Here is a 23631-nt window from a genome sequence, read left to right on the forward strand (position 1 = left end):
TGAGCACCTTTGGAATGAAATGGAAGGTTAATTGCAAGTCTGTCCTTTAGCCCAAAGTCTTAAATGGGTCGGGGAGAATGTCCACAAATTCCTACAGATGCACTCCAAAATCCTGTAGAAAGCCTTCCCAGAAGAGTGGGGCTGTTATAGAGGGCAACCAACTTCATATTAGAGATGTGCACGACTGAGAAATTTGTTTGGCTTGGGATCCGTTCGTTAAGTTAAATATTTTGTTTCGTCATATTTTTATTGTAGAATGATTTTTTTTTTCGCAATTTGTTTCATATATTCGGAAGATGGCTATATTTGTATTTTTATTCTATTCTACTCTGTTCTATTTATTGCATTTTTTAAAAATTCTATTCTATTCTTTTATTGTTTTCTATTCTTTTATTCTCTATTCTGTTTTATTCTATTCTGTTTTTTTCTATACTAATCCACTCTATTATTTTATTTTCTGTTCTATCCTTTTCTATTCTATTCCTTTATTTTCTATTCTATTCTGTTTTATTATAAAATTTTCTGTTTCATTCTATTCTAATCTGTTTTATTCTATTCTTTTCTATTCTATAAAGCAGCCTAATGCTGGCCATAGACAGTTTGAATCTCAGTCGGTTCACTAGGAATCGTTTATGGGCAGGCTTTATGTACCAAGTTTACGCCAATGCGATCAACTTGGGTACAACCAGCCTGCTGGATTTTACTTGTGATTATCACATTGGGCTGGTATAGCTGCTAGCAATAATCACTGTGCTCTCCCGGTGGGGATGGCTTCCCTTCCCCCGGGAGAAGACATTGGCTTGGCAAGAGGGCTTCCCCTGTCAGTGTGGCCTGCCTAAGTAGCAATCATCACTTAATAGGAGATTTATATGCTTTTCATAGTTAAAATGACATATACAAAGGTTGAATCAACTTACTGATGGAGTAGTTTGCCATGAATCCGGTACTCTCTCCAGAATAGTCACTCACGAAATGCAGGACAAGGCCATTTGTGGTGGAATTGATTGGCTGAATTTGTTGATTGCCGCAGTATGCTGGTCCTACCAAGGGTGAGGTGGACAAAATCCCATCTCTGATCTCCAGCCAGTCATAAGAACATTTCTTGCTGGACTCAAGGCTGAAACTAACAAAGGCCAGCTGGACCTGAAATTCACAACACATATTAAAATAAAAGAATTAAAAAAAAAAATAAAATAAAAAAAATTATATATATATACAGTATCTCACAAAAGTGAATACACCTCTCACATTTTTGTAAATATTTTATTCTTTCATGTGACAACACCGAAGAAATGACACTTTGCTACAATATAAAGTAGTGAGTGTAAAGCTTGTATAACAGTGTATATTTGCTGTCCCCTCAAAATAACTCAACATACAGCCATTAATGTCTAAACCACTGGCAACAAAAGTGAGTACACCCCTAAGTGAAAATGTCCAAATTAGGCCCAAAGTGTCAATGTTTTGTGTGGCCACCATTATTTTCCAGCACTGCCTTAACCTTCTTGGGCATGGAGTTCACCAGAGCTTCACAGGTTGCCACTGGAGTCCTCTTCTGCTGCGTACACACGGTTGGACTTTCCAGCGGGAAATTTTAGATGTGAGCTTGTTGTCGGCAAGTCCGACTGTGTGTAAGCTCCATCGAACATTTGCTGTCGGACTTTCCGACAACAAATGTTTGAGAGCAGGTTCTCAAATTTTCTGCCAACAAAACTTTGTTGTCGGAAAGTCCGAGCGTGTGTACACAGGTCCGTCGCACAAAAGTTCACCCATGCTCGGAATCAAGCAGAAGGAGCCGAACTGGCTATTGAACTTCCTGTTTCTCGGCTCGTCGTATGTCACCGCGTTCCCACGTTCGTAACTGTTGGCCAACATTTGTGTGACCGTTTGTATGCAAGACAAGTTTGAGCCAACATCCTTCGAACACAAATCCACGGTTTTGTTGGTGGAAAGTCCGATCGTGTGTACGCAGCATTCCACTCCTCCATGATGACATCACGGAGCTAGTGGATGTTAGAGACCTTGCGCTCCTCCACCTTTTGTTTGAGGATGTCCCACAGATGCTCAATCGGGTTTAGGTCTGGAGACATGCTGGGCCAGTCCATCATCTTTACCCTCAGCTTGTTTAGCAAGGCAGTGGTCGTCTTGGAGGTGTGTTTGGGGTCGTTATCATGTTGGAATACTGCCCTGCGCCAGTCTTCGAAAGGAGGGGATCATGCTCTTTGTACTCCTCACCTGGTTGCCGCCACACACGCTTGACACCATCTGAACCAAATAAGTTTATCTTGGTCTCATCAGTAGGGTTGCCACCTCATCCCTTTAAAACCGAACACATATTAATTACACAGGTTATGATTAAGGTGGTAATTAAACTCACTTGGTGCCTTATCTGCATTAAATTAGCCTCAGAATCTGTGTAATTCATATGTGTTTGGGTTTAAAGGGATGAGGTGGCAACCCTACTCATCAGATCACAGGACATAGTTCAAGTAATCCATGTCCTTAGTCTGCTTGTCTTCAGCAAACTGTTTGTGGGCTTTCTTGTACATCAACTTTAGAAGAGGCTTCCTTCTGGGATGACAGCCATGCAGACCAATTTGATGCAGTGTGCGGCGTATGGTCTGAGCACTGACAGGCTGACCCCCCACCCCTTCAACCTCTGCAGCAATGCTGGCAGCACTCATACGTCTATTTCCCAAAGACAACCTCTGGATATGACGCTGAGCACGTGCACTCAACTCCTTTGGTGGACCATGGCGAGGCCTGTTCTGAGTGGAACCTGTCCTGTTAAACCGCTGTATGGTCTTGGCCACCGTGCTGCAGCTCAGTTTCAGGGTCTTGGCAACCTTCTTATAGCCTAGGCCATCTTTATGTAGAGCAACAATTCTTATCTTCAGATCCTCAGAAAGTTCTTTGCCATGAGGTGCCATGTTGAACTTCCAGTGACCAGTATGAGAGAGTGAGAGCGATAACACCAAATTTAACAAATCTGCTCCCCATTCATATCTGAGACCTTGTAACACTAAAGAGTCACACGACAGCGGGAGGGAAAATGGCTAATTGGGCCCAATTTGGACATTTTCACTTAGGGGTGTACTCACTTTTGTTGCCAGTGGTTTAGACATTAATGGCTGTGTGTTGAGTTATTTTGAGGGGACATCAAATTTACACTGTTATACAAGCTGTACACTCACTACTTTATATTGTAGAAAAGTGTCATTTCTTCAGTGTTGTCACGTGAAAAGATAGAATAAAATATTTACAAAAATGTGAGGGGTGTACTCACTTTTGTGAGATACTGTATGTATATATATGTATATATATATATATATATATATATATATATATATATATATATATATATTTCTTTTTTTAAATGTCTTCATTTTATTTAAAATATAAAGTTGCTACGCTGTAGCACGTCATGTAACAAAAACAATTACAGCTGCCAACATTTTATTTAAGGTAATATTAAAGGCTCAGGTTTTATTTTTTTTTTAAATAACAAACATATATTTTGCAAAGAGCAGCCTTGATTCTTCTCTTCTCAGGCTTCCTGCTGGTGCTCCTGGCCCCTCCTCCCTGCTGAGTGTCCCAATAGCAAGCCATTTGCTATGGGAGCACTCATGCGTGCTTGCTCCAGAGCCCCGCTCCATGTGCCCATTGACAAATACAGTGGGGCTCAGCTCCGTCCCCGCTCTCTCCTCACTGGCTGTGATTGACAGCAGGGGGAGCCAATTGCTCCTGCTACTGTTTCTGTGACAATGAGAAAACAGAAGGCCGGGAGAGCCACTGCTCTTGTGCACATTGCTGGATCGAGATTGGGCTCAGGCAAGCATTGGGGGGGTGGAGCTGCACACTGAAGGTTATTTTACCTTCATGCATAGAATGCATCCACCTAGGTAAGTATGATTCTTAAAAAAAACGGAATTCCCATACTTCTCTTTTAAATATACTTCAGACATAAAATATGAATTTTAATATGTCTCTCCAGCAGAAAAAATTTGCTAAACGCCTGTCTAGCCTGTCTGATGTAGGGGTGCAAAGTATCAACGCACTTTCATTTTATGCTTGCAGCTATGTGCAATGCAATGGTTGGGCTGGGCTTCAGTGCCTGATTATAGTGTTTGCCATGTTGATGCCACTGGTCCTGGGGGCATGTAAGCCCGGTTGACAACACACAGCATTTTCGCTGACTGAGTGGTGTCAGCCCTGCCCAATATCTTTTGCTAAATTACTCAAAAATTCCAACTCTCAGATCTCTACAGTCTAAAGGCTAATCTTTATGCAGTCCAGCGTAAGAACAAATAGGGCTCTTTGAGATAATGTGCAGGAGACACGGGACATATCTGAACTTCTGACAAGATCAACAGGTTATAACAAGATGCTTCCAATGGTGTATATAATATATGGTGAAGCTTTTCTTACCTTGTATCCCAAAGGAGCGATAATTGTCCAAATGCAGTCACTATAAGCAGGGTAATTTTGATGCTGTTCATAGCCAGGGCTAAATACGGTCCCAGTGGAGTTGACCAAAGTCCTGCCGCATCTCACTGAAAGGAATAAAAGTATGACAATTGTGTATATTTGAGAAAGTACCGAGGGCAGAGAATGTCAAGCAAGAAGGCCCCTACATGTCTCTTAAATTAGGTTTACTTTAAATTTAACATGCCATTAGAGCAGTATGGAAGCTTCCAGTTCTGACCTTCTGATAATGCTACTTGCTGGGCTGTTATGCTTAACCTGCCTTCAGTAGGTTCTGGGCCACTGGTGGGCAACTATGCAGATCAGAAGAGCAATGTGCTTGCATGCATATGAGCAGGGATTTTTTTCTCAGATATAAGGTGCAGGAATCCCCTACCTTCAGAGTCATCCCTTGTCTCCACCTCATAGCACCACACCTTTAGTTCCACACCTACCCATCTCACAATACTGCCCCTTTTAGAAAATACAGAACAAATATAATTTTTTGGTGCTAAGTCATTTGTTAATACTTCCAATACTTGCAACATGACTAGTGCACAAAGCAAGGCCCATAAAGACATGGATGAGCGAATTTGGGGTGGAGTAACTTGACTGGCCTGACCTCAACTTGACAGAACACCTTTGGGATGAATTCGAGTGGAGGCTGCGAGCCAGGCCTTTTCGTCCAACATCAGTGCCTGACCTCACGAATTCTGAAACAATGGTCAAACATTCCCATAGACACACTCCTAAACCTTGTGGACAGCCTTCCCAGGAGAGTTAAAGCTGTTATAGCTGCAAAGGGTGGGCCAACTCAATATTGAACCCTACAGACTGAGATTGGGGGGGCATTAAAGTTCATGTGCGTGTAAGGCAGGCGTCCCAAAACTTTTGACAATATAGTGTATCTACTGGAGTGTCTTGCAGAGGGAAGTGGTCCAGCACCAATTTCCTTTGTGGCTATGAGATGTCTTATGACCGAATGCTGAAGTTCATACTGGAAGAGTTGAAAAGCCATGTCCCAATAAACCATGTCCTTTGGGAACACCCACCTTTAACCATGACCATTATTCAATGCAGTACCATGGCACATTTTGTGTGGTCCACTTTCTTTAGCCCACAGAAATATGTCCTTACAATAAAAGGTCCAGTTGGTTTTGCTTTTCTCCTTAAGACAAAAGGTACCCATTCCTCCCATGTTGAATGTCGCTGTTTTTAGAATGTTTTTTTGTACGTCTATTCTGTGCTGTACCTGTGCTGTATGAGGCTTTGAATCCAGTGGCTGTAATTGACCCATCTGTGACGAATTCCACCAGCATCACCGAGCCAGAGGACACCAGAGAGGGCATCTGTCCGGAGCCGCATGATCTGTCCAGCAGCAATGGGTATGTCCTGCTGGGACCATCAAACACCCTGATGTAATCTGATGTGCACCCAACAGAGTTCTGCACATCAAACGCCTTAAACTGCAAGAGTACCTAAAAGGAGATTTATAAGTATAATAATGGACATAGACACTTGTCTTTTAGATTAAATACACAAATGTGCTGAATACAAAAATTCATCTAACACTAAAAATGCTAGCAATAAGTGGAATTCCTGCCTAACCATAACTATTTTATAAAAATGTTCCCTCCCTCTCCTTCTATCTATGCTGCCTACCCTATATAAAAAAATATCTGTATACTTACCTTTTTTCATCCTGTTCTGGTTCGATCACGTGATCCCACAGCTTCGGCTCCCCTGTGTCAGGGAGTGGTCAACAATGGCCATGAATTCTGGGGGTGGTGACAGGGTCCAGTCCTGCTGGAGGAGACCCATCTGTAGGAGACCCATCCCCTGGGGCAGAATACTAGGCGTAGCTTGGGAACCTATTCACAAGCTTAAGTCCTGGGATCAAGTTGGGTCTGGAAAAGCTCACAGGAGAGAGCCAAGAGAAAGTTGTTGGGAAAGAGTCAAGCTGTCCTATGGTGGTGTGAGTCTACATCTTTCTCACTTAGAGGAGCCTGGTGGATATCGGAAGGAGGCAAACAATGATCCTATGGCTGTGTGAGTAAATGACCTTAGTTTTGGAAGGGCAGTGACTGTGTAGCTTTTAATCTCTGGAAGGGGCACTAGTCAACATCAGCATAGAGATTCTGTGGGACATCCCTTTTTTGAAAGCTAAGGGGTCCTACAGTTTATTGTGGTATCCCATGCTCCCCTCATCCCCATCTGAGTTCTATGTTCAAATAAACTAAAAAAAGACCCCCCTAGACTATTCCCTTGAGCCAGTGGAAGTGTGAAGGAAATGCTGTGTGCCTGGCTGTGAGTAATCTAACTGGGGGAATAGGACGTTCACCAGTGGCTCCTACAAGAGTGCCCTACATCACACTTTCATTTTTTTTTTTACATAGGGTAGGCAGGATATGTAGAAGGAGGGGGGGCATTTTTAAGAATTGTTATGGTTAGACAGTAATTCCACTTTAATGGTTGCATGTTCTTCCCAGTGGAAGGGACATTGTTATGATGTCATTTCCTGTCTCTGTGTTCCTGTTGTTCCAATGAAACAATAAATGCCCAGCCATGTTTCCAGCAGATCCTGCCCGGTAAGAGTCACAGCTGAAGTAGCTTTCCAACATAGGTGTCCCCATTTAAAGATCTTCCCTCTCCTCTTGTGGCGGTGACAGTCCCCAGTTCAGTTCAGCTCATCCCTAGTTCTAACTCTATGACAAAGACATTTATATGCGTAGCGTTTAACTTTAACATAAAGTGCATCAAGTAGGAATGATTACCTGGCTGTATGGCAGTCGGATGAGCCAGGTACAGTTGTAGTTGTTTGGGTAATTTGAAGGGTAGGAGGCAGAGTAGAAAACACCTGTGGCATCGGACAATACGGAGGAGCAGACATCTGTAGAAAAATAGGAAGAAGAACCAAGTTACAAACAAGGGCAGAGTCTCTTGGGTAGTCATCTCCCATACCAAAAACCCTGTTCATACCTGCTAGTGTTGGAAAACCATGGACCCAGGACTGGAGGCTTCATCCCACCCAAGCCTCCAGGCTCCAATCCAGGATTTACAATTCCCAGAGGAAACTAAAGATCCAGTTTCCTCCTTATGGAACATGCATTTTGGAACTCTTCACCTTGTATGTATGAGAACCCTAGGTGCCACGAATCCTCTTCGTACCGTGACATGGTTGTGCATTATCACACTATTCATAATTTTGTCCCAGTTTCTGAGGGTCTTCCAATATACAAACAGCTGAGTTTCTACACCAAACTTTCCTGTCTGCTCGCCCCTACCTTAATTTGGGAGTCAGTAGGTGCCATACCAGGCTTATGACCACCATCAACAGTGGCTTTATAAGAAGAAATGGCTACTTTTTTTATTTTTCTACATGTTAGAGCAATGGAGACTCAATACGTTTTCGGTTCACCGAAACCAGTTCTCACAAAACCAGGTATTCCAATTTACTTTTGAAAGTAGGTTAGCAGTATGGGTTTTGTATCTCCTGCTTAAGTCTCAAAAACACTCAGAAATAGAGGTACTCTTAATGGTGTTCACACATAATGTTTAATCCGATGCAGCCCTCCCCAGATCTGGAAATCTTCAAACAACTGCAAAAATAAACATACAGGAGGGCGCAAACACCTAGTGCATTACCACAATGCAACTTTATTAAATACTAAAAAACCATTGCATACCCACAAACATAAGTGACAACAAGCATATCACATAACAACTCCAACCGTAGGCGATGTCATCGGGCCGTGTACCATACAGTTGGAAAGCTTATGCGTTTTAGGGGACACGCCACTTTCCTCAGAGCTAAAACAGAGTTATAGCTCTGCAACTGCAACCATATGCAACTGTTTTATATGTATAGTGGCAATGCACTTGGCGTTTGCACCCTCCTGTGTGTGTTTTTGCAGTTGTATCTCCTGCTTGTTCTATCTTCCTCACCAGTGTCCTATACCATTAGTGTCCCTCAAATCTAAGACCCAAAGCTATATGCTAGCTATAAGAAATTTTGTGAACTACTTTAAACCAGCTTGCTTTTCCGAAAATGACCATACAATTTAATCGATCCCACGCCAATACTGATTGCTATTACGCAGACGTTTCCGATAAACTTACTGCAGCTGTAGAGTTTGTTGATCTTGGCCACATCCAGGTTGCTCAATCCTGTTCTCTGTCCAATGTTGATACCATTGTCAGGGATGGGCTGAATGGTCTGTAGGCGGTAGTCAGTAGTGAACGCAAATCTGTAAACAGAAACATACCAATACAGTGAGGGTTCAATTCAGAAACATGCGTTTTATTTTAATGGAAGGTTACAAAACAAAAAACGTTCTCTATGACCTAAAGTATATGTAAAACCAACATTTAATATTCCTGATATGTGGCTGCTGTACCATGTACTTGTATGAAAATGTATCCTGTTCTCTTTGTATTGCTTCCTTTGTGTGAAATCCCTGGTTGTTCCTGCCAGTCCCAATGCTTCCCTATTAAAAACTGACCACGCTAAACAGGAGAGCAGAGCACACAACCTGTGGCCCTCCAGCTGTTGCGGAACTACAAGTCCTAGGAGGAATTGCAAGGCTGACAGTTACAACAAGCATGACTCCCAAAGGCAGAGGCATGATGGCACTTGTAGTTCCTGCAATCGCTGGAGGGCCACAGGTTGAGCACCCATGATGTAGATAAATGTGCCCTCAACCAGCGTCTCTCCAGCCACGTCCCTCTGGCTCACTGGGGCGAAACATGTCAGGGGAGGCGTGGCTGGAGCGGTGCTGGCTGAGGCCAAATTCATCTACATACTAATACACTGGGTTGGTGAGCGGCACTCTTTCTTCTCTTTGATAATGCTCTCACACTTCTGAATGGAGCACTGATGCCAGAAACATTCACGGCAAGCGGTTGGGAGATCTCTGTCTCACCTTAGAGCAGCACTGCAAATTTCATTCAAATCTGTGTTTTAGCAGGGGGCGTGGCCTGACGCAGCATGGAGTAGGACGTATAGACACAGAGCTCCGTCCACCACTCCTAATCCTCATTAATCCTGGACATCCTGCACTAACAAACAGGCTGGATTGTGTCCCTGGGACATCTGGAGCAGAACTATCCGGCTCCCGCGGAGAAAGAGCGCGTGACGGCCCGAACGGAGCGGCGATCTCCCGTCCGGCGGCACATTAAATTTAGACCGCGGCTTCGGCCTACCACCGGAGGTCGCGGCCATCTTGGTCCTCCTTGTCTGCGGCCCTGCCTGAAGCCTGCATCAATACACAGGTACCTGGCTGCGGGATAACCCCCTGGGAGAACGGGACTGCACCCATCCCCCTGATTACTAACCCACATAATCATCAAAGGCCCAGGGAGAACGGCCTGGATTGCGGCCTAGACCTCTAGGCTATGACCGGCGGCCATTTTGGTACACCTACCTCCTCTGCCTGTATTGTAACACAGCCTACGGCCCTGCTCTTCCCCTCCAAATAGTACCTACTCGGCCCTCTGTGTCTCACAGGGCATAGCTCCAGTCTGCCAACATCTCTGAGAAAGGAGGGGTAATACCTCACACACTGACACAGCAAGATCAGCTCCTGTCCCCATTTCCTCAGATACCCTAACAGCTGGACATCATGTCGCCATCGAAGGCTCAGAAAACCGCCGCATCTAAACTAGATCAATACCGCCGACAAGACAAGGAGGAACAGGCAGAAAATGACGGCGACGCTGCACATGGTGAGGAGCGCACATCGGGAGACACAGAAAAGCTGCTGGAAGCAATAACCCTCTGCAGAACATCACTTGCCTCACAGATAGAAGAAGTCAAGGTAGATATATCCTTGATTAGACAAGACTTCCACAAACTCCGAGACCGTGTTAAAGAAACCGAAACCCGCATCAGTGACATGGAGGACACCATTCCCCCAATGAAAACGGAGGTGCACCACATGAAGCAGCAAATCCAACAACTATTCTCCAAGCAAGAAGACCTTGAGAACAGAAGCAGGAGATGTAACCTCCGCCTCATTGGTCTGCCGGAGGGGGCTGAGGGTAAGGACCCCACGCTTTTCCTGGAGCAATTGCTCATCAAGACCTACGGTAGAGAGGCCTTCTCCCCCATGCTGACAGTTGAAAGAGCCCACCGCATGCCCGCCAGACCGCCGCCACAAGGAGCCCCACCACGTACTTTTATAGCTAAAATGCTCAACTACAAGGATAGAGACGCTGCCCTGCGACTTGCAAGGGAAAGGGGCAACATCCCCCTAGGCAACGTAAAAATTGCGGTGTTCCCTGACTTTTCGGCGGAGGTGCAGCGACGCAGACAAAATTTCATGGAAGCAAAGCGCAAGCTTAGAAACCTCAACATGAAATATGCCATGCTGTTTCCAGCGCGTCTCCGAGTGGAACACGACGGCCGTGTTTCCTTTTTTGAAGATCCCGCTGAGCTGATGGCCTGGTTGGAACGCAGAAGCAACCTGGAGAAGGCGGATTAAAGTGTCTGTGAGTATGTAATCATACGTTAATCTTTCACATGCACACCCCTGAAATAGTTGCAACAACAACCCACTATCAATTTCCACTGAACACCTACCCCTATTTACTTCACCAGTTGTTACCGTTGTGAAGAATAGCCCAAGGGGTAGAGAGACACAGTGCCTACACAAATATCTACGTATACTCTCCTGTGTGGGCTTAGATCCAGTTTGTATCCTGCGGATCATTTCTGAGACACAATGCTGGAACTTTCCTGGGACAAATCCCTAAATGATCGAACTACACTCATTACTTTTACATTTCAATGGAGCTCTGGACTGCTGCAGTCCTACAGTCCACAAGCAGAGTGCAGCGTACTCTGCCCCCATACAAGTCTGGAACTGGCGGCCTAAGAAGAAAATACCACAACAGCACCAACCTTGATAATGTGCAAACTCCAGTTACACACTTGAGTGAAGAGAGGTTAGCCCTCTCTGTGTCTCTTCTTCCACGGAAGGAGAAGTTTAGAGGTGCGCAGACAATCATCCTACTTCAAGTACTTTACTTTCATTATTTTTTCTTTCAATATGCCGTCAGGGCCGAGACTGTACAGAAAGTTTTGTTATGGGTGAATGCTAGCATCAGTTGGGGAAGATGCAAAGCAGGGAGGGGGGAGGGGGGAGGGGAAACCTACAAGTTGAATTTCAATGTAAGTGTTTTAATGTTCAAGCGTACGGCGCTGACATACCATTTGTTTCACTGGTGTTCAGACGCTGCATGCAGTGAGTCACATCACATAACCAAAAAGAATATAACCATTTTTGCTTTTTTCCAATCAAGGAAAGAAGGGTGTAGATCGAAATCACAAAAACATATTCTATTACAACTCCCGTTTCTATATAAATATGTTACCTTTCAATATAGCGTCAAGTCTGGGTTCATAGGGAAAGCATTGTCATGCATACACACCGAGACCAATTGGAGAGAATATGCATCAGGGGAGGGGGAGGGGGAGGGGGAAACTAAAAAGCCAGATTCAACTACAAGTGCTCCGGTTAACCTGTGTGTGACAATTCCATACCCTACGTTTAACTGGTGCTCAACTGCTACCCATAGCATGTTATATTGCAGATGTATTAGGAGCCTGATACTTTCAGTTCTGTTTCTTCTAAGGAAAGGGAGCCTCAGGCTGAGTGCACAGAAGTCCGTCCCATTTCATTTATTGCCCTTTTATTATTTCTTCTTCTATCACACTATCAGATGCAAAAACATAAAGAAAAATCTGTTACTGATGCAGGCTAGCACTAACTGGGGTGGGGACGTTGCTGGGAGGGGGGAGCGGAAAAGGGGAGCTGAAAAACTGAACTTAAATGTGCACACTTTAACTGCAATATCTATAACACCAACACGTCCCGGTTCCATCAGGTGTCTACTGGACAAATACAATATGTTTTATCACCCATCTCTGCTATTTAACCATCCTACATCGCCTCGCCACAATGGGGCTAAAAGCTACATCAGCATACCAATATATAGACACAAACAACAATGCCTAGAATATCACTGAAGTTCCTTACATGGAACGTGAGGGGATTACGTGATAAAATTAAACGGGCGGCAGCCCTCGCATTTATTAAAAAGCAAAGAGCGGATGTGGTGACCCTGGTTGAGACCCACATAGAGGGTAGACTCCAGATGACACTGCGTCGCCCGTGGGTGGGTTGGGCATTCCACTCGACCCATACAACACACTCGAGAGGTGTCTCGGTACTTATTGCAAAAACAGTGCACTTTGAATTATGCGAGCTACACACTGACCCACAAGGTAGATATATATTTATATCCGCTAAATTGCACGGGGAACCCTTCTTGATCCTGGCAGTCTATGTCCCTCCCCCATTTTCCACTTCCATACTACTAGAGGGAATCTCCTTTATAGCAAAATACCCAACAGCTCAGACAATATGGATGGGAGATTTCAATAGTACACTTAATGAGGAACTGGACAGACTGAGACCAACTCCACTTGCTACAAACCCCCCCAAAGATACTAAACTAGCCAGGCTTTTCTCACCCTTTCACTTGATAGACACCTGGAGGCATAAACACCCACACACGCGTAAATACTCCTGCTTCTCAGCAACACACAATACCATGTCAAGAATTGATTTTATTTTTATATCCCAAAATCTGTTAGCACGTCTCCTTGAGACAGAGTTTGGTCCTAGACTGCTCTCGGACCACACTCCATATTGGATCACCCTCACCTTCCATATAGATAAACCACCAACTTCATGGCGCCTTAACCCGTTTTGGCTGACGCTGTTGCCAGAGGATGATGACTTGTCAGCCGAATGGGAGACCTTCTTCCGAGAAAACACAGACTCTGCCTCTTTCCTGATAGTTTGGGAAACTTTCAAAATACACGCCAGGGCTTCCCTAATAACTCGCATCAACAAGATCAAAGCGAACTCATCAGATATATATGAGAAGGCGGAGACTGAATTCTCACGCATAGAACACACATATCAAAATGACCCATCCCAAGCTAATGCCTCCCACTTAAAACTACAATCTAGGATCATGAACCAACTCCAATACGAAAAAGCAAGACAGAAATTATTTTTTGCTAAACAGAAGTATTTTGAGCAGGGTGAGAGAGCTGGAAAACTCCTGGCGTTTCTAGCTCGAAATGAGGACAAACCCCCAGTGGTAATTGCGCTTCATAGCCCACAGGGACAAAAAATCACAGACCCTCCTGTTGTGTCATCTAAATTTAGGGAGTTCTTTATGGACTTATACAATTCTAGGACCCAAGAGGGATCAGACGATATGATCCCCTTTCTGGAAGGAGTAACATTCCCTCAACTCACGCTTGAACAAAGGGAGCTTCTAGAAGCCCCTCTCACTAAAGAAGAAATAGACACCGCAATCGCAAGTTTTGCCAAATCTAAATCCCCTGGCTCCGATGGGTTACCCATAGAATTTTACTCACATTACAACGAAATTATCACCCCCAAACTGCTTACCCTTTATAATGCCATGTTTCAACAATTCACCCTCCCATCCTCTATGAGCGAGGCCACAATTGTCTTGATACCTAAACCGGGAAAAGACTTGGGTCACCCGGAATCCTACCGCCCTATCTCGTTACTACAGGCTGATATTAAGATTCTGGCCAAAATTCTAGCCATGCGACTCAATCAAGCGATACTCAACCTTATCCATGCTGACCAGGCAGGTTTCATGCCGGGACGTAACACTTCCTTCAACCTACGGAAATTATTTATAAACCTGCAGGCTATACATGAGAATGTAGGCACAAGAGTGATAGTCACCCTTGATACAGCCAAGGCTTTCGACTCGGTTGAGTGGGGATACCTCTGGTGCTGTCTGGAACGATATGGTTTTGGTCCAAACTTCATTCAATGGGTACAATTACTATACCAGAATCCCGCAGCCAAAGTGGTGGCAAATGGATGGCCGTCTCAGAAGTTCGACCTCCACAGAGGCACGAGACAGGGCTGCCCGTTGTCCCCACTATTGTATGCTCTGGCTGCGGAACCACTGGCGATTTCTATCCGGACAGACCCAGAGATCATAGGATTAAAAACTGGAACCCTCACAGAAAAAATCAGCATGTACGCTGATGACACATTACTCTATTTGGCGGACCCAGGTCCTTCCCTCCACCGGGCTCTTCAGACAATTGAACGATTTGGGAAATTCTCGGGCCTTAAAATAAATTGGGGGAAATCCCAAGTTTTACCAGTAGACACTTTCCCACTCACAGAATTCCAAGCCACCCTGCCATTACAAAGAGTAGACACAATTAAATACTTAGGAATAAATACCTCCAAAAACCCAGCAGACTATATAACACTCAACATCAAACCATTATATTCCCTTATTAAAACTAAAACACAATCGTGGACTAGACTACCTTTAGGAGTATGGGGCCGCATCAACCTAATAAAAATGATACTACTCCCTAAAATATTATATATACTTTGGCATACCCCAACATACATACCCCTAAAACACTTTAAAATAATGGAGTCCCTTCTCAAGCCCTTTGTGTGGGGGAAAAACAGACACAAGATTGCATGGCAAACCCTCAAAAACCCAACAAACATGGGAGGTACAGCACTTCCAGACCTTAATCATTACTATATTGCGTCCCAACTCTCCCAACTTTACCATTTAGATAAGGTGGACAGTGAAAGATTCCGGATGCTACTCTGCCCACAATGGGCCCAAGGAATCTCAGATTCCATATATGCTATCACCATGGGCACTAGGACCAACGAAGGTAACACACACAAAACATCCCTGTTGTACCAATATAGACGCATCTGGGAACTCGCAAATAACAAACTCAATATACCCAGACATAACGACTTCACTCCCTTATGGTGTAACAGAGGCCTACCAGAGCTCCACAATATCCAAGACCCGAGACCCTGGATGGAGAGGGGTGTACTCTACTTGCACCATATCTGGTCAAACGGAACCCTTAAAAATTTTGACACCCTTAAAGAGGAATTCCATCTGGCCAGCAATATGGTATTCAGATTCCTCCAATTGAGACACGCAATACAGGCACAATTTTCACAACTCCCACTACAGTCAGCCCCCAATCCTCTAATAGCAATCATAAAAGACATAGACCCAAAAAAATTAATCTCCTGTTTCTATAACATGCTCACTATCCCAATAGCCACAAAAATAGCATACGGCCTCAAATCCCGCTGGGAAAGGGATCTGGGTAACCTAGCAGATGAGGAATGGGAAGAAGCATTGGACACATGTAAAGAAGTATCTCCCAAGCTGTCAGATAGGTTGACACAATTAAATATAATACACCGTACATACTTAACCCCGCATAGGATAGCCAGATACAAACATAACTGCTCAACATTGTGTCCCATGTGTAAGTCCACAGAGAGTTCGTTCTACCATCTCCTCTGGTCATGCCCACAGATACAGGGCCTATGGAAACAGATAGTGACCTTCCTTCACGACAATATGGGCTCACCTGTGGCACTGGACCCCAAACAATGCCTGTTAGGTGTGTTCCCGAACCCACTGGAAAAATACACCAAGGTATTTCTGCAGGAGACCCTGTTCTCATGCAGAAAGATAATAGCCAGGAAATGGATGCGTTCCTTACCACCCGAGACTAAAGAATGGAAAGCAGAGGTAAATGGGACACTCCCATATAAACGGGTGATATATATCAATAGAGGGTGCCCAGACAAATACAACAGAATATGGGATCGATGGCTACAGGACTCGGAAACCTGCTCATGACCACTGTAAATTTCTTTCCACTGGAGAAATAACTCCCCTCAATGAAAATACTATAATCATACCCTACATTAAACGATAGTATCAATAGTGAACATCAGAAGCAACGTACTACAGACCATTCATGTATGTAAACATCTTTACTTTACGTACAATTACATTGCAATGTATACATGTATAAATATGTGCAAATGATATGACTTGTACGCATTCTGATTTACAATAAAAAACTTTGTTGGAAAAAAAAAAAAAAATCTGTGTTTTAGCAACAAAATAAGGTAAGCTATAAATGGCATACTTACTTTCCATAATGCATTACAGAGGTGTAATCGTATTGCATGTTTAGGTTGTTGGTATTATGTTTCTCAAAGCTGGCGTTGTAGTCTGCAAGAAAAAAAAAAGTTACTTATGATTGGTAAGATTATGTTCAATGTCCTAAAGTTCATTTTCATTCTAAAGCAGCCACAGCTTGAGTGAAAAAGCCTGTTCCTACCAGCATGTTGCAGAGTGGAAGCTTTACTCTCTGTGTGTAAGCAGTGGTCTCACTGCAAAGGTCCAATATGCCCCTGACCCTTACAAAGATTATACTCCTTTCTGATTGGAGAACTCTGCCGATGACTCAGCAGGGGTGTGTCAGACCTTTGCAAATAGATCACTGATTCTCCACGGAGCAAGGATCCATTCCAGACATCAGTATAATAACAGGGGGAAGGTTTTTCTATTCAGGCCTGGCAGAGCATCACCAGTGATGAAACCCAGCGTCTGGTGATGTCTATGCGTTCCAGACTTCAGGCTGTAATTGACTGCAAAGGATTTGCAACCAAGTATTAAAAAGTGAAAGTTTGATGGATGATTGTTAATCTGTCCCATTACTTTTGGTCCCTTAAAAAGTGGGAGGCACATATACAAACTGTTGTAATTCCTACACCGTTCACCTGATTTGGATGTAAATACCCTCAAATTAAAGCTGAAAGGCTGCAGTTAAAGCACATCTTGTTTGTTTCATTTCAAATCCATTGTGGTGGTGTATAGAGCCAAAAAGATTAGATTTGTCTTGATGTCCCCATTATTTATGGACCTGGATTTATGGCAGGAGAGGGGGGGCCTTCTCGTCCAACATCAGTGCCTGACCTCACAAATGCTCTTCTGGAAGAATGGTCAAACATTCCCATAGACACACTCCTAAACCTTGTGGACAGCCTTCCCAGAAGAGTTGAAGCTGTTATAGCTGCAAAGGGTGGGCCAACTCAATATTGAACCCTACGGACTAAGACTGGGATGCCATTAAAGTTTATGTGAGTGTAAAGTAAAGGCAGGTGTCCCAATACTTTTGGTAATATAGTGTATATTGTATCTATTCATAAATATCTTTGTTGGATTGTCTTTGCTGAAATATCACAAGAGGTTGAAGCATTTCACATCAATTAGCTTTTTCAAGACCTTTATGTAGCACCCTTATGTTTAGGCAGGATTGCTCCTAAATGTACCTGCCAAGTATAGCTGCCTTGGCCCATTGTTAGGGATCAATTGATTATAACCTAAGTCTGTAATTGCTGTACTTTTCTCTTTTGCCACTAGGCACTTGGTGGCATTAGATAAGACAAGGGCAATGCAAGGTCAGATAATGAGTATATGGAGTATCCCAGCCAATGGGCAGGGGTTTTATTGAACCCTTGGCCTGCTGGGAGAGCCTATATATTTGGGTAGTCAGGTGATCGGTGTTCTATGCCACCTGGAAGGCTGTCTAGGTGGACGTGTGTTGTATTGTCCAGGCTGCTAGGTGGGAGTTTGGGCCTATCCCGGGCACATCTGGCTGCTAGGCTGTCTGGGGGACTATCCAGAAGCAGGAGAGCAGCGTAGGGTTGGGCTTGTACTCCAACCAGAAAGTGACGGCTTGGCCGGCCGGAGAACCTGTTGTGGTCGGTGGTAGAGGGGAAGTTGGCGTCACTAAGGGGCCATCCACCTTGTTACCAGGGACCATGGTGAGTAGCTGAAGCAAGTACCGGAGCAGAATTCTCACCAACTGGGGACGGTGAAGAATCGGGAAACTTCAGTGGGTATCAAGCCAGGGACCCAGCCAGTGGAGGTGACGCTTGTAGATCAGCCTTGTGTGTCAAGCCAGGGACCAAAGCAGGTCAGTGAGGTGAAGCTTGAGGGGTATCTGGAGTGCCAAGCTAGGGACCCAGCAGAGAGGCAGGGGTGACGCTTGAGGAAGATACTACCGTTAAGTTTGGAGGAGCTCAAGGGATTCAGTGGCAGTGAATTGTCAAGTCTAGTGAGAGAGAATGGGAGCTCAGTGGGTTGAAGAACTACAAGAAGTGATTGTAGTGGAAGTGAAGGAATTGAAGAAACTATTACACCTTGTGTTAGAAACTGTTAGGAGACAGCATTCCTGCACATGCAGATGTGGCGTCTTGCTGGAAGCCTTTCCCTGCATGGCTATTCTCCTGTAGAAGTCTCGGAGTCTGCCAATTAAGCAACTGCTTAAGGTTGTCTTGGCCCTAACAATCTCTCCCACATTTCTGTTCAAGAGAAATAAAATCTCTTTGCATTCAAGAAGTGTCTGGCACCCATGAATCTATCTTGCATTACACCCACTATGCCTCACAACCCATTCTGTACGGAAGAAGGTCAGCCGTTCTTGGCTCTGAAGATGCTCATTAGACTAGAGGAGGCCTGGGACCTGGCTACACTTACATCTTTGCCTCAAAGAGATGTAAAGGTCCTGAAGAAGCTAATTGATACGAAACGTGTCCACCTCTTGGAATGTTTCAGCAAAGACAATTCAGCAAAGATATTTGTGAATAGATACAATACACACTACTAATATTTTGAGTGTCTTTCCACTCTAGTACCAGTAAAGTTTGACATAAATGGATTTTGACGTTTAATGAAGCTGCCATTATGAATCTTACCAGGTTCAATGTTTTGCCATAGGATTTTGACGTACGAGTCTCGGTCGCTTCGGCTGTGCTCATGATCGATTCCCAAGGCGTGGTTTAGCTCATGCTGGACTACCCCATGATAAACACAACCGCTTCTATCCAGAGATAAATCCTGGGCTCCTGCGGAATAACCCAGTAAGGACCAGCAGCTGCAACCAACAAAAACAAAATTACAATCGAGGTACACCCATGCTGTACAGATTAATGAGGCTACTTCAATAAAGTAATAAGAAAAGTGCATTAGCCTATAGTAACCAATTAAAATTCTGTTTCCAGCTCTGCTTAGGCACTGCTCGTTACTGCTGTGTCCAGCTCTGTTCAGTCATTGTTCATTCCCAGGCTCATTCCAGCTCTTCTTGCACTTTACAGATCTGGATTTCCTTGTAAAGTATCTTCTACACTTGCTTCGACCTCAACACCCATCAAAGAGCCTACTGCTTTTTTGATGTGTTTTTGATGCTTCAGTGATGCTTTTTTTTGAAATTTTAATGAAGCTTGGCAAATGCCCTGTGTGTGTATTGATTTTCTATTTGTTTTAACCACTTCCGGACCGCCCACCGTCGTTATACAGTGGAACCTCGGATTATGAGCATACTCCGTTCCAGGAGTATGCTCGTAATCCAATGTACTCGCATATCAAAGCGAGTTTTCCCATTGAAGTCAATGAAAACGAAAATAATTTGTTCCGCATTAACTTCAATGGGATGCAATACCGCATGCGGCCAGAGGCGGGGGGGCGCCGGAGAGCCTCGGAAACGGCCGAAAAGGCCCGAGGGACACTTCGGCGGACCTTGGCAAACCTCGGAAAGACTCCGTTCACGAGCCTTTCCGAGGTTTGCCGAGGTCAGTCGAACTGTCCTCGGGCCTTTCCATGTATTTCCGAACAGCGCCGATCGGCCACCTCAGGCCACCTCAGGCCAAAAGCGGTACTGCACACCGCTTTTGGCCTGAATCCTGCTCATTTTGCGAGACAACACTCGCAAACAGAGTTAGGATTTTTAGAAATACAGTGCTCGGGTTAGCGAAACGCTCGTTAACCCCGTTACTCGCAAACCGAGGTTCCACTGTGCATCGGTACTTTGAAGAGGAGTATCGTTGTTATGGCAGCAGCTAGCTTCAAGATAAAAGTGGTCTCTGTGGCGAAATCGCCACAAGATCACTTTTATCGGCGTTGGAGAGGCCCCCCCTCCCGTCGTGCTCCGGTGCCCTCCGCCGCTTACCGGAGCCTTCGGCAGCGGTAAAAGGCAATCGGATGTTTCCCCTTGTGTGACATGGAGACGAGTGAGGGGAAGATGGCCCCCACCCGTCTCCATATCATTGCAGGGTGGAAGCGACCTCAAAACGTCACTTCTGCCCATAGCTCTTAAAGGGACATTTTTTTTGTATTTTTTTAAATGACAAATTTTTTTTTTTTTATTGCATTTTAGTGCAAATATGAGATCTGAGGTCTTTTTGACCCCAGATTTCATATTTAAAAGGTCCTGTCATGCTTTTTTTCTATTACAAGGGATGTTTACTTTTACATTGTAAAAGTGACACAGTTTTTTTTTTTTTTTTTAAAGAACAGTGTAAAAATAAAAAACAAAAAGGTAAAATAAATAAGAAAAAAAAATAAAACATTTTTAACACGCCCCATCACACCCATGAGTAGCGCCCACATATGAAAACGGTGTTCAAACCACACATGTGAGGTATCGCTGCAATCGGTATGGCAAGAGCAATAATTCTAGCCCTAGACCTCCTCTGTAACTCAAAACATGCAACCTGTAGAATTTTTTAAACGTCGCCATTCCACGAGCGGGCACAATTTTGAAGCATGACATGTTGGATATCAATTTACTCGGCGTAACATTATCTTTCACGATATAAAAAAAATTGGGCTCACTTTACCGTTGTCTTTTCAGATCAAAAAAGTGTATTCTTTCCAAAAAAAGTGAGCTTGTAAGACCACTGCGCAAATACGGTGTGACAGAAAGTATTGCAACAACCGCCATTTTATTCTCTAGGGTGTTAGAAAAAAATGTATAATGTTTGGGGGTTCTAAGTAATTTTCTAGCAAAAAAACCTAACTTGTAAACAACAAATCTCAGAAAGAGACTCGGTCCTTAAAGGTGACCAGTAGAACCCCAGCTCAGTCTGTTCAGCAGATCCCCAGCTTATCAGTACCCTCGTTCAGCAGATTCCCTGCTCAGTAGCACTCCCAACAACCCCACTCAGTCGTATCCCCATGTCAAAGAATGGTTCGCAGAAGAACTGGCACCTCTGCCAACACTCAACAGGATCACAGATTACGGGCACTTGGGCGCTTGCCAGTGCGAATGCGCATAATGGCTGCGAATATTGATGCGCAATCGTGCATGCGCCACGGCGCATGCAATGCGTGACAGATCCTGGCGCCCAGTGGCCTATTTAAAGTCAGCAGTCTGATCCACAAGTTGCTGGATGATCCTCAGCTTGTTCCTGTGTTCTGCTTCTGCTGTTACTAAATTTCCTGTTACTGTCCCAGCTTGCCTTTGACCTCTTGTCTCAATTCCTGGCTTCTGACCCTTGGCTTGTTCTATCGACTTTTCTTCTGCCTAATCACTAGTGCATGACTTCAGCTTACTCTCCTGACTCCGCTGCTGCCTGACTTCCAGTGTATGACCCGGCTCGTTCTTGATTTAGCTCTTTGCTGCGGCTCCTGGCTGATATCCCATGTATGACTACTGGCTTGACTCCTGACCCTGATCCCGGCTCTCCCTACTATCAAGCACCGCCTGGTGTATCTGAGGCATGCTGCTTGCCCTGCAGTGCATCCTGCTCGTCCGGCTGTTACATTGTGTACATCTCTTCTGCACTTCAGCCTATTGCAGCTGGCAACTCCTGCTTCTTTGGGCATAGCATTCCCTGTCATCACTTTCAGGATTGCTCTGCACTCAGCCGCAAGGAAGGCCCTCTCAGCATTCAGTCCTCTGACCAGGTACGTGACACCCTGGCTCTGCTGATCCCCTTCTCAGTAGTAACCCCCAGGTCTGCTGATCCTCTGGTTTGCTGAAAATCCTTTTTCTCTGGTCCCCACTCACTTCCCACTATATTGCTCCCATGCTGCTCACCACGTGTGTCATTGCTAGACATGTGCACTGACAAAAAATGTGTTTGTTTTCGTTTCATTTGTTTTTTTGCTTTTTTCGGAAATTCAGAAATACGAAAATTCGGATTTTCAAATTTCCGAATTCTCGAATTTCGAAATTTCGGGATTTCAACATTTCGGGATTTCTGAATTTCAAATTTTCGGATTTCCGAATTTCAGATTTCCGAATTTCCGAACTTCGAATTTCCGAATTTTCAAATTCAAAAGTTCGGAAATTCAAAAATCTGAAAAAAAGAAAGAAAATCAGTAAAATTCGAAATAACTAACTATTAAATTTTATGTATTGGAATTCCCTTTCAAATTTGGCTGTTTGTGAACGTAACGAATACAAATTTATCTGAAGTTACGAATTATCCAAAATAACGAATGCCGCATCTAAACAAATGGAATGGAACAAATTAATAATAAATAATAATAATAAAAAGGTTTTATTATTATTATTGTTATTTATTATTATTAGATCGTTACGTTACATTCGTTTAGATACGGCATTCGTTATTTCAGATAATTCGTAACTTTGGATAAATTTGTACTCGTTCACAAACAGCCAAATTTGAAAGGAAATTCCAATACCTATAATTTAATAGTTAGTTATTATTTCGAATTTTACCGATTTTCTTTCTTTTTTTCAGATTTTCTAATTTTCGGATTTTCAAATTCCGAAAATTCAGAACTCAAAAATTCGGAATTCAAAAATACTAAAAATTCGAAATTCGGAAATTCGAAAATTCAGAAATTCGTATTTCGGAATTTCAGAAATTCGGAAATATGGAAATTCGAAATTCGGAAATTCGTAATTTCGGAAATTGAAAAATTCGGAAATTCCGAAACTTCGTCAAAATTTGTTAAAAAACGAATTCGGAACTAAACGAATTGCACATGTCTAGTCATTGCTAGTTTCTCCTGCTCCGATCCCCCAGCTCTGCTGATCCTTTTCCTCTCAGTCCTCTCTCTCCAGTCCTCGCTCACCTTCCACTATAGTGTTCCCATGTTGCACACCATGTGTGTGGTCTACCAGTTGCTCCGCTCTGGTCTGGACCCCGCTCACCTTCCTGCTGCTCTTTTCTGCACACCAGATGTGACGTCTGCACCAGACACTTCCAGAATATATACACATGAACCAGAAGTGACTGCTGATGATGTCTTTCTAGTTAACTTGTTGTTTTCCAAATGCATCCTGGGATATCTCATACCTGTAATGCCTCCAAAACAAAGCAAAGCTAATGCAGAATAAAAGCCCCTCAAAAGCTGAAGGCGCTGCTACCGAGCTTTGTCATAGACTTCTATGGAGGCTTTGGAGATGCTTTGAAGCACCAAGAA

General features: G+C 43.9%; 1 protein-coding gene across 1 annotated transcript in view; it reads right to left on the reverse strand.

The window, feature by feature from the left end:
• The window catches only part of LOC141111682 (embryonic protein UVS.2-like), a 32745-nt gene that overhangs the window by 3593 nt on the left and 5521 nt on the right, over positions 1-23631 (reverse strand). The window contains exons 5-11 of the mRNA XM_073603831.1: positions 19152-19330; positions 16539-16620; positions 8584-8711; positions 7239-7354; positions 5717-5942; positions 4429-4553; positions 918-1143 (exon numbers count right to left, since the gene is read on the reverse strand). Of these exons, the coding sequence (XP_073459932.1) occupies positions 918-1143; positions 4429-4553; positions 5717-5942; positions 7239-7354; positions 8584-8711; positions 16539-16620; positions 19152-19330 (1082 nt within the window). The remainder of the gene's footprint in view (positions 1-917; positions 1144-4428; positions 4554-5716; positions 5943-7238; positions 7355-8583; positions 8712-16538; positions 16621-19151; positions 19331-23631) is intronic.

The sequence above is a fragment of the Aquarana catesbeiana genome, linkage group LG11 (genome assembly GCF_042186555.1).
Source record: "Aquarana catesbeiana isolate 2022-GZ linkage group LG11, ASM4218655v1, whole genome shotgun sequence".
Classification (NCBI taxonomy): Eukaryota; Metazoa; Chordata; class Amphibia; order Anura; family Ranidae; genus Aquarana; species Aquarana catesbeiana.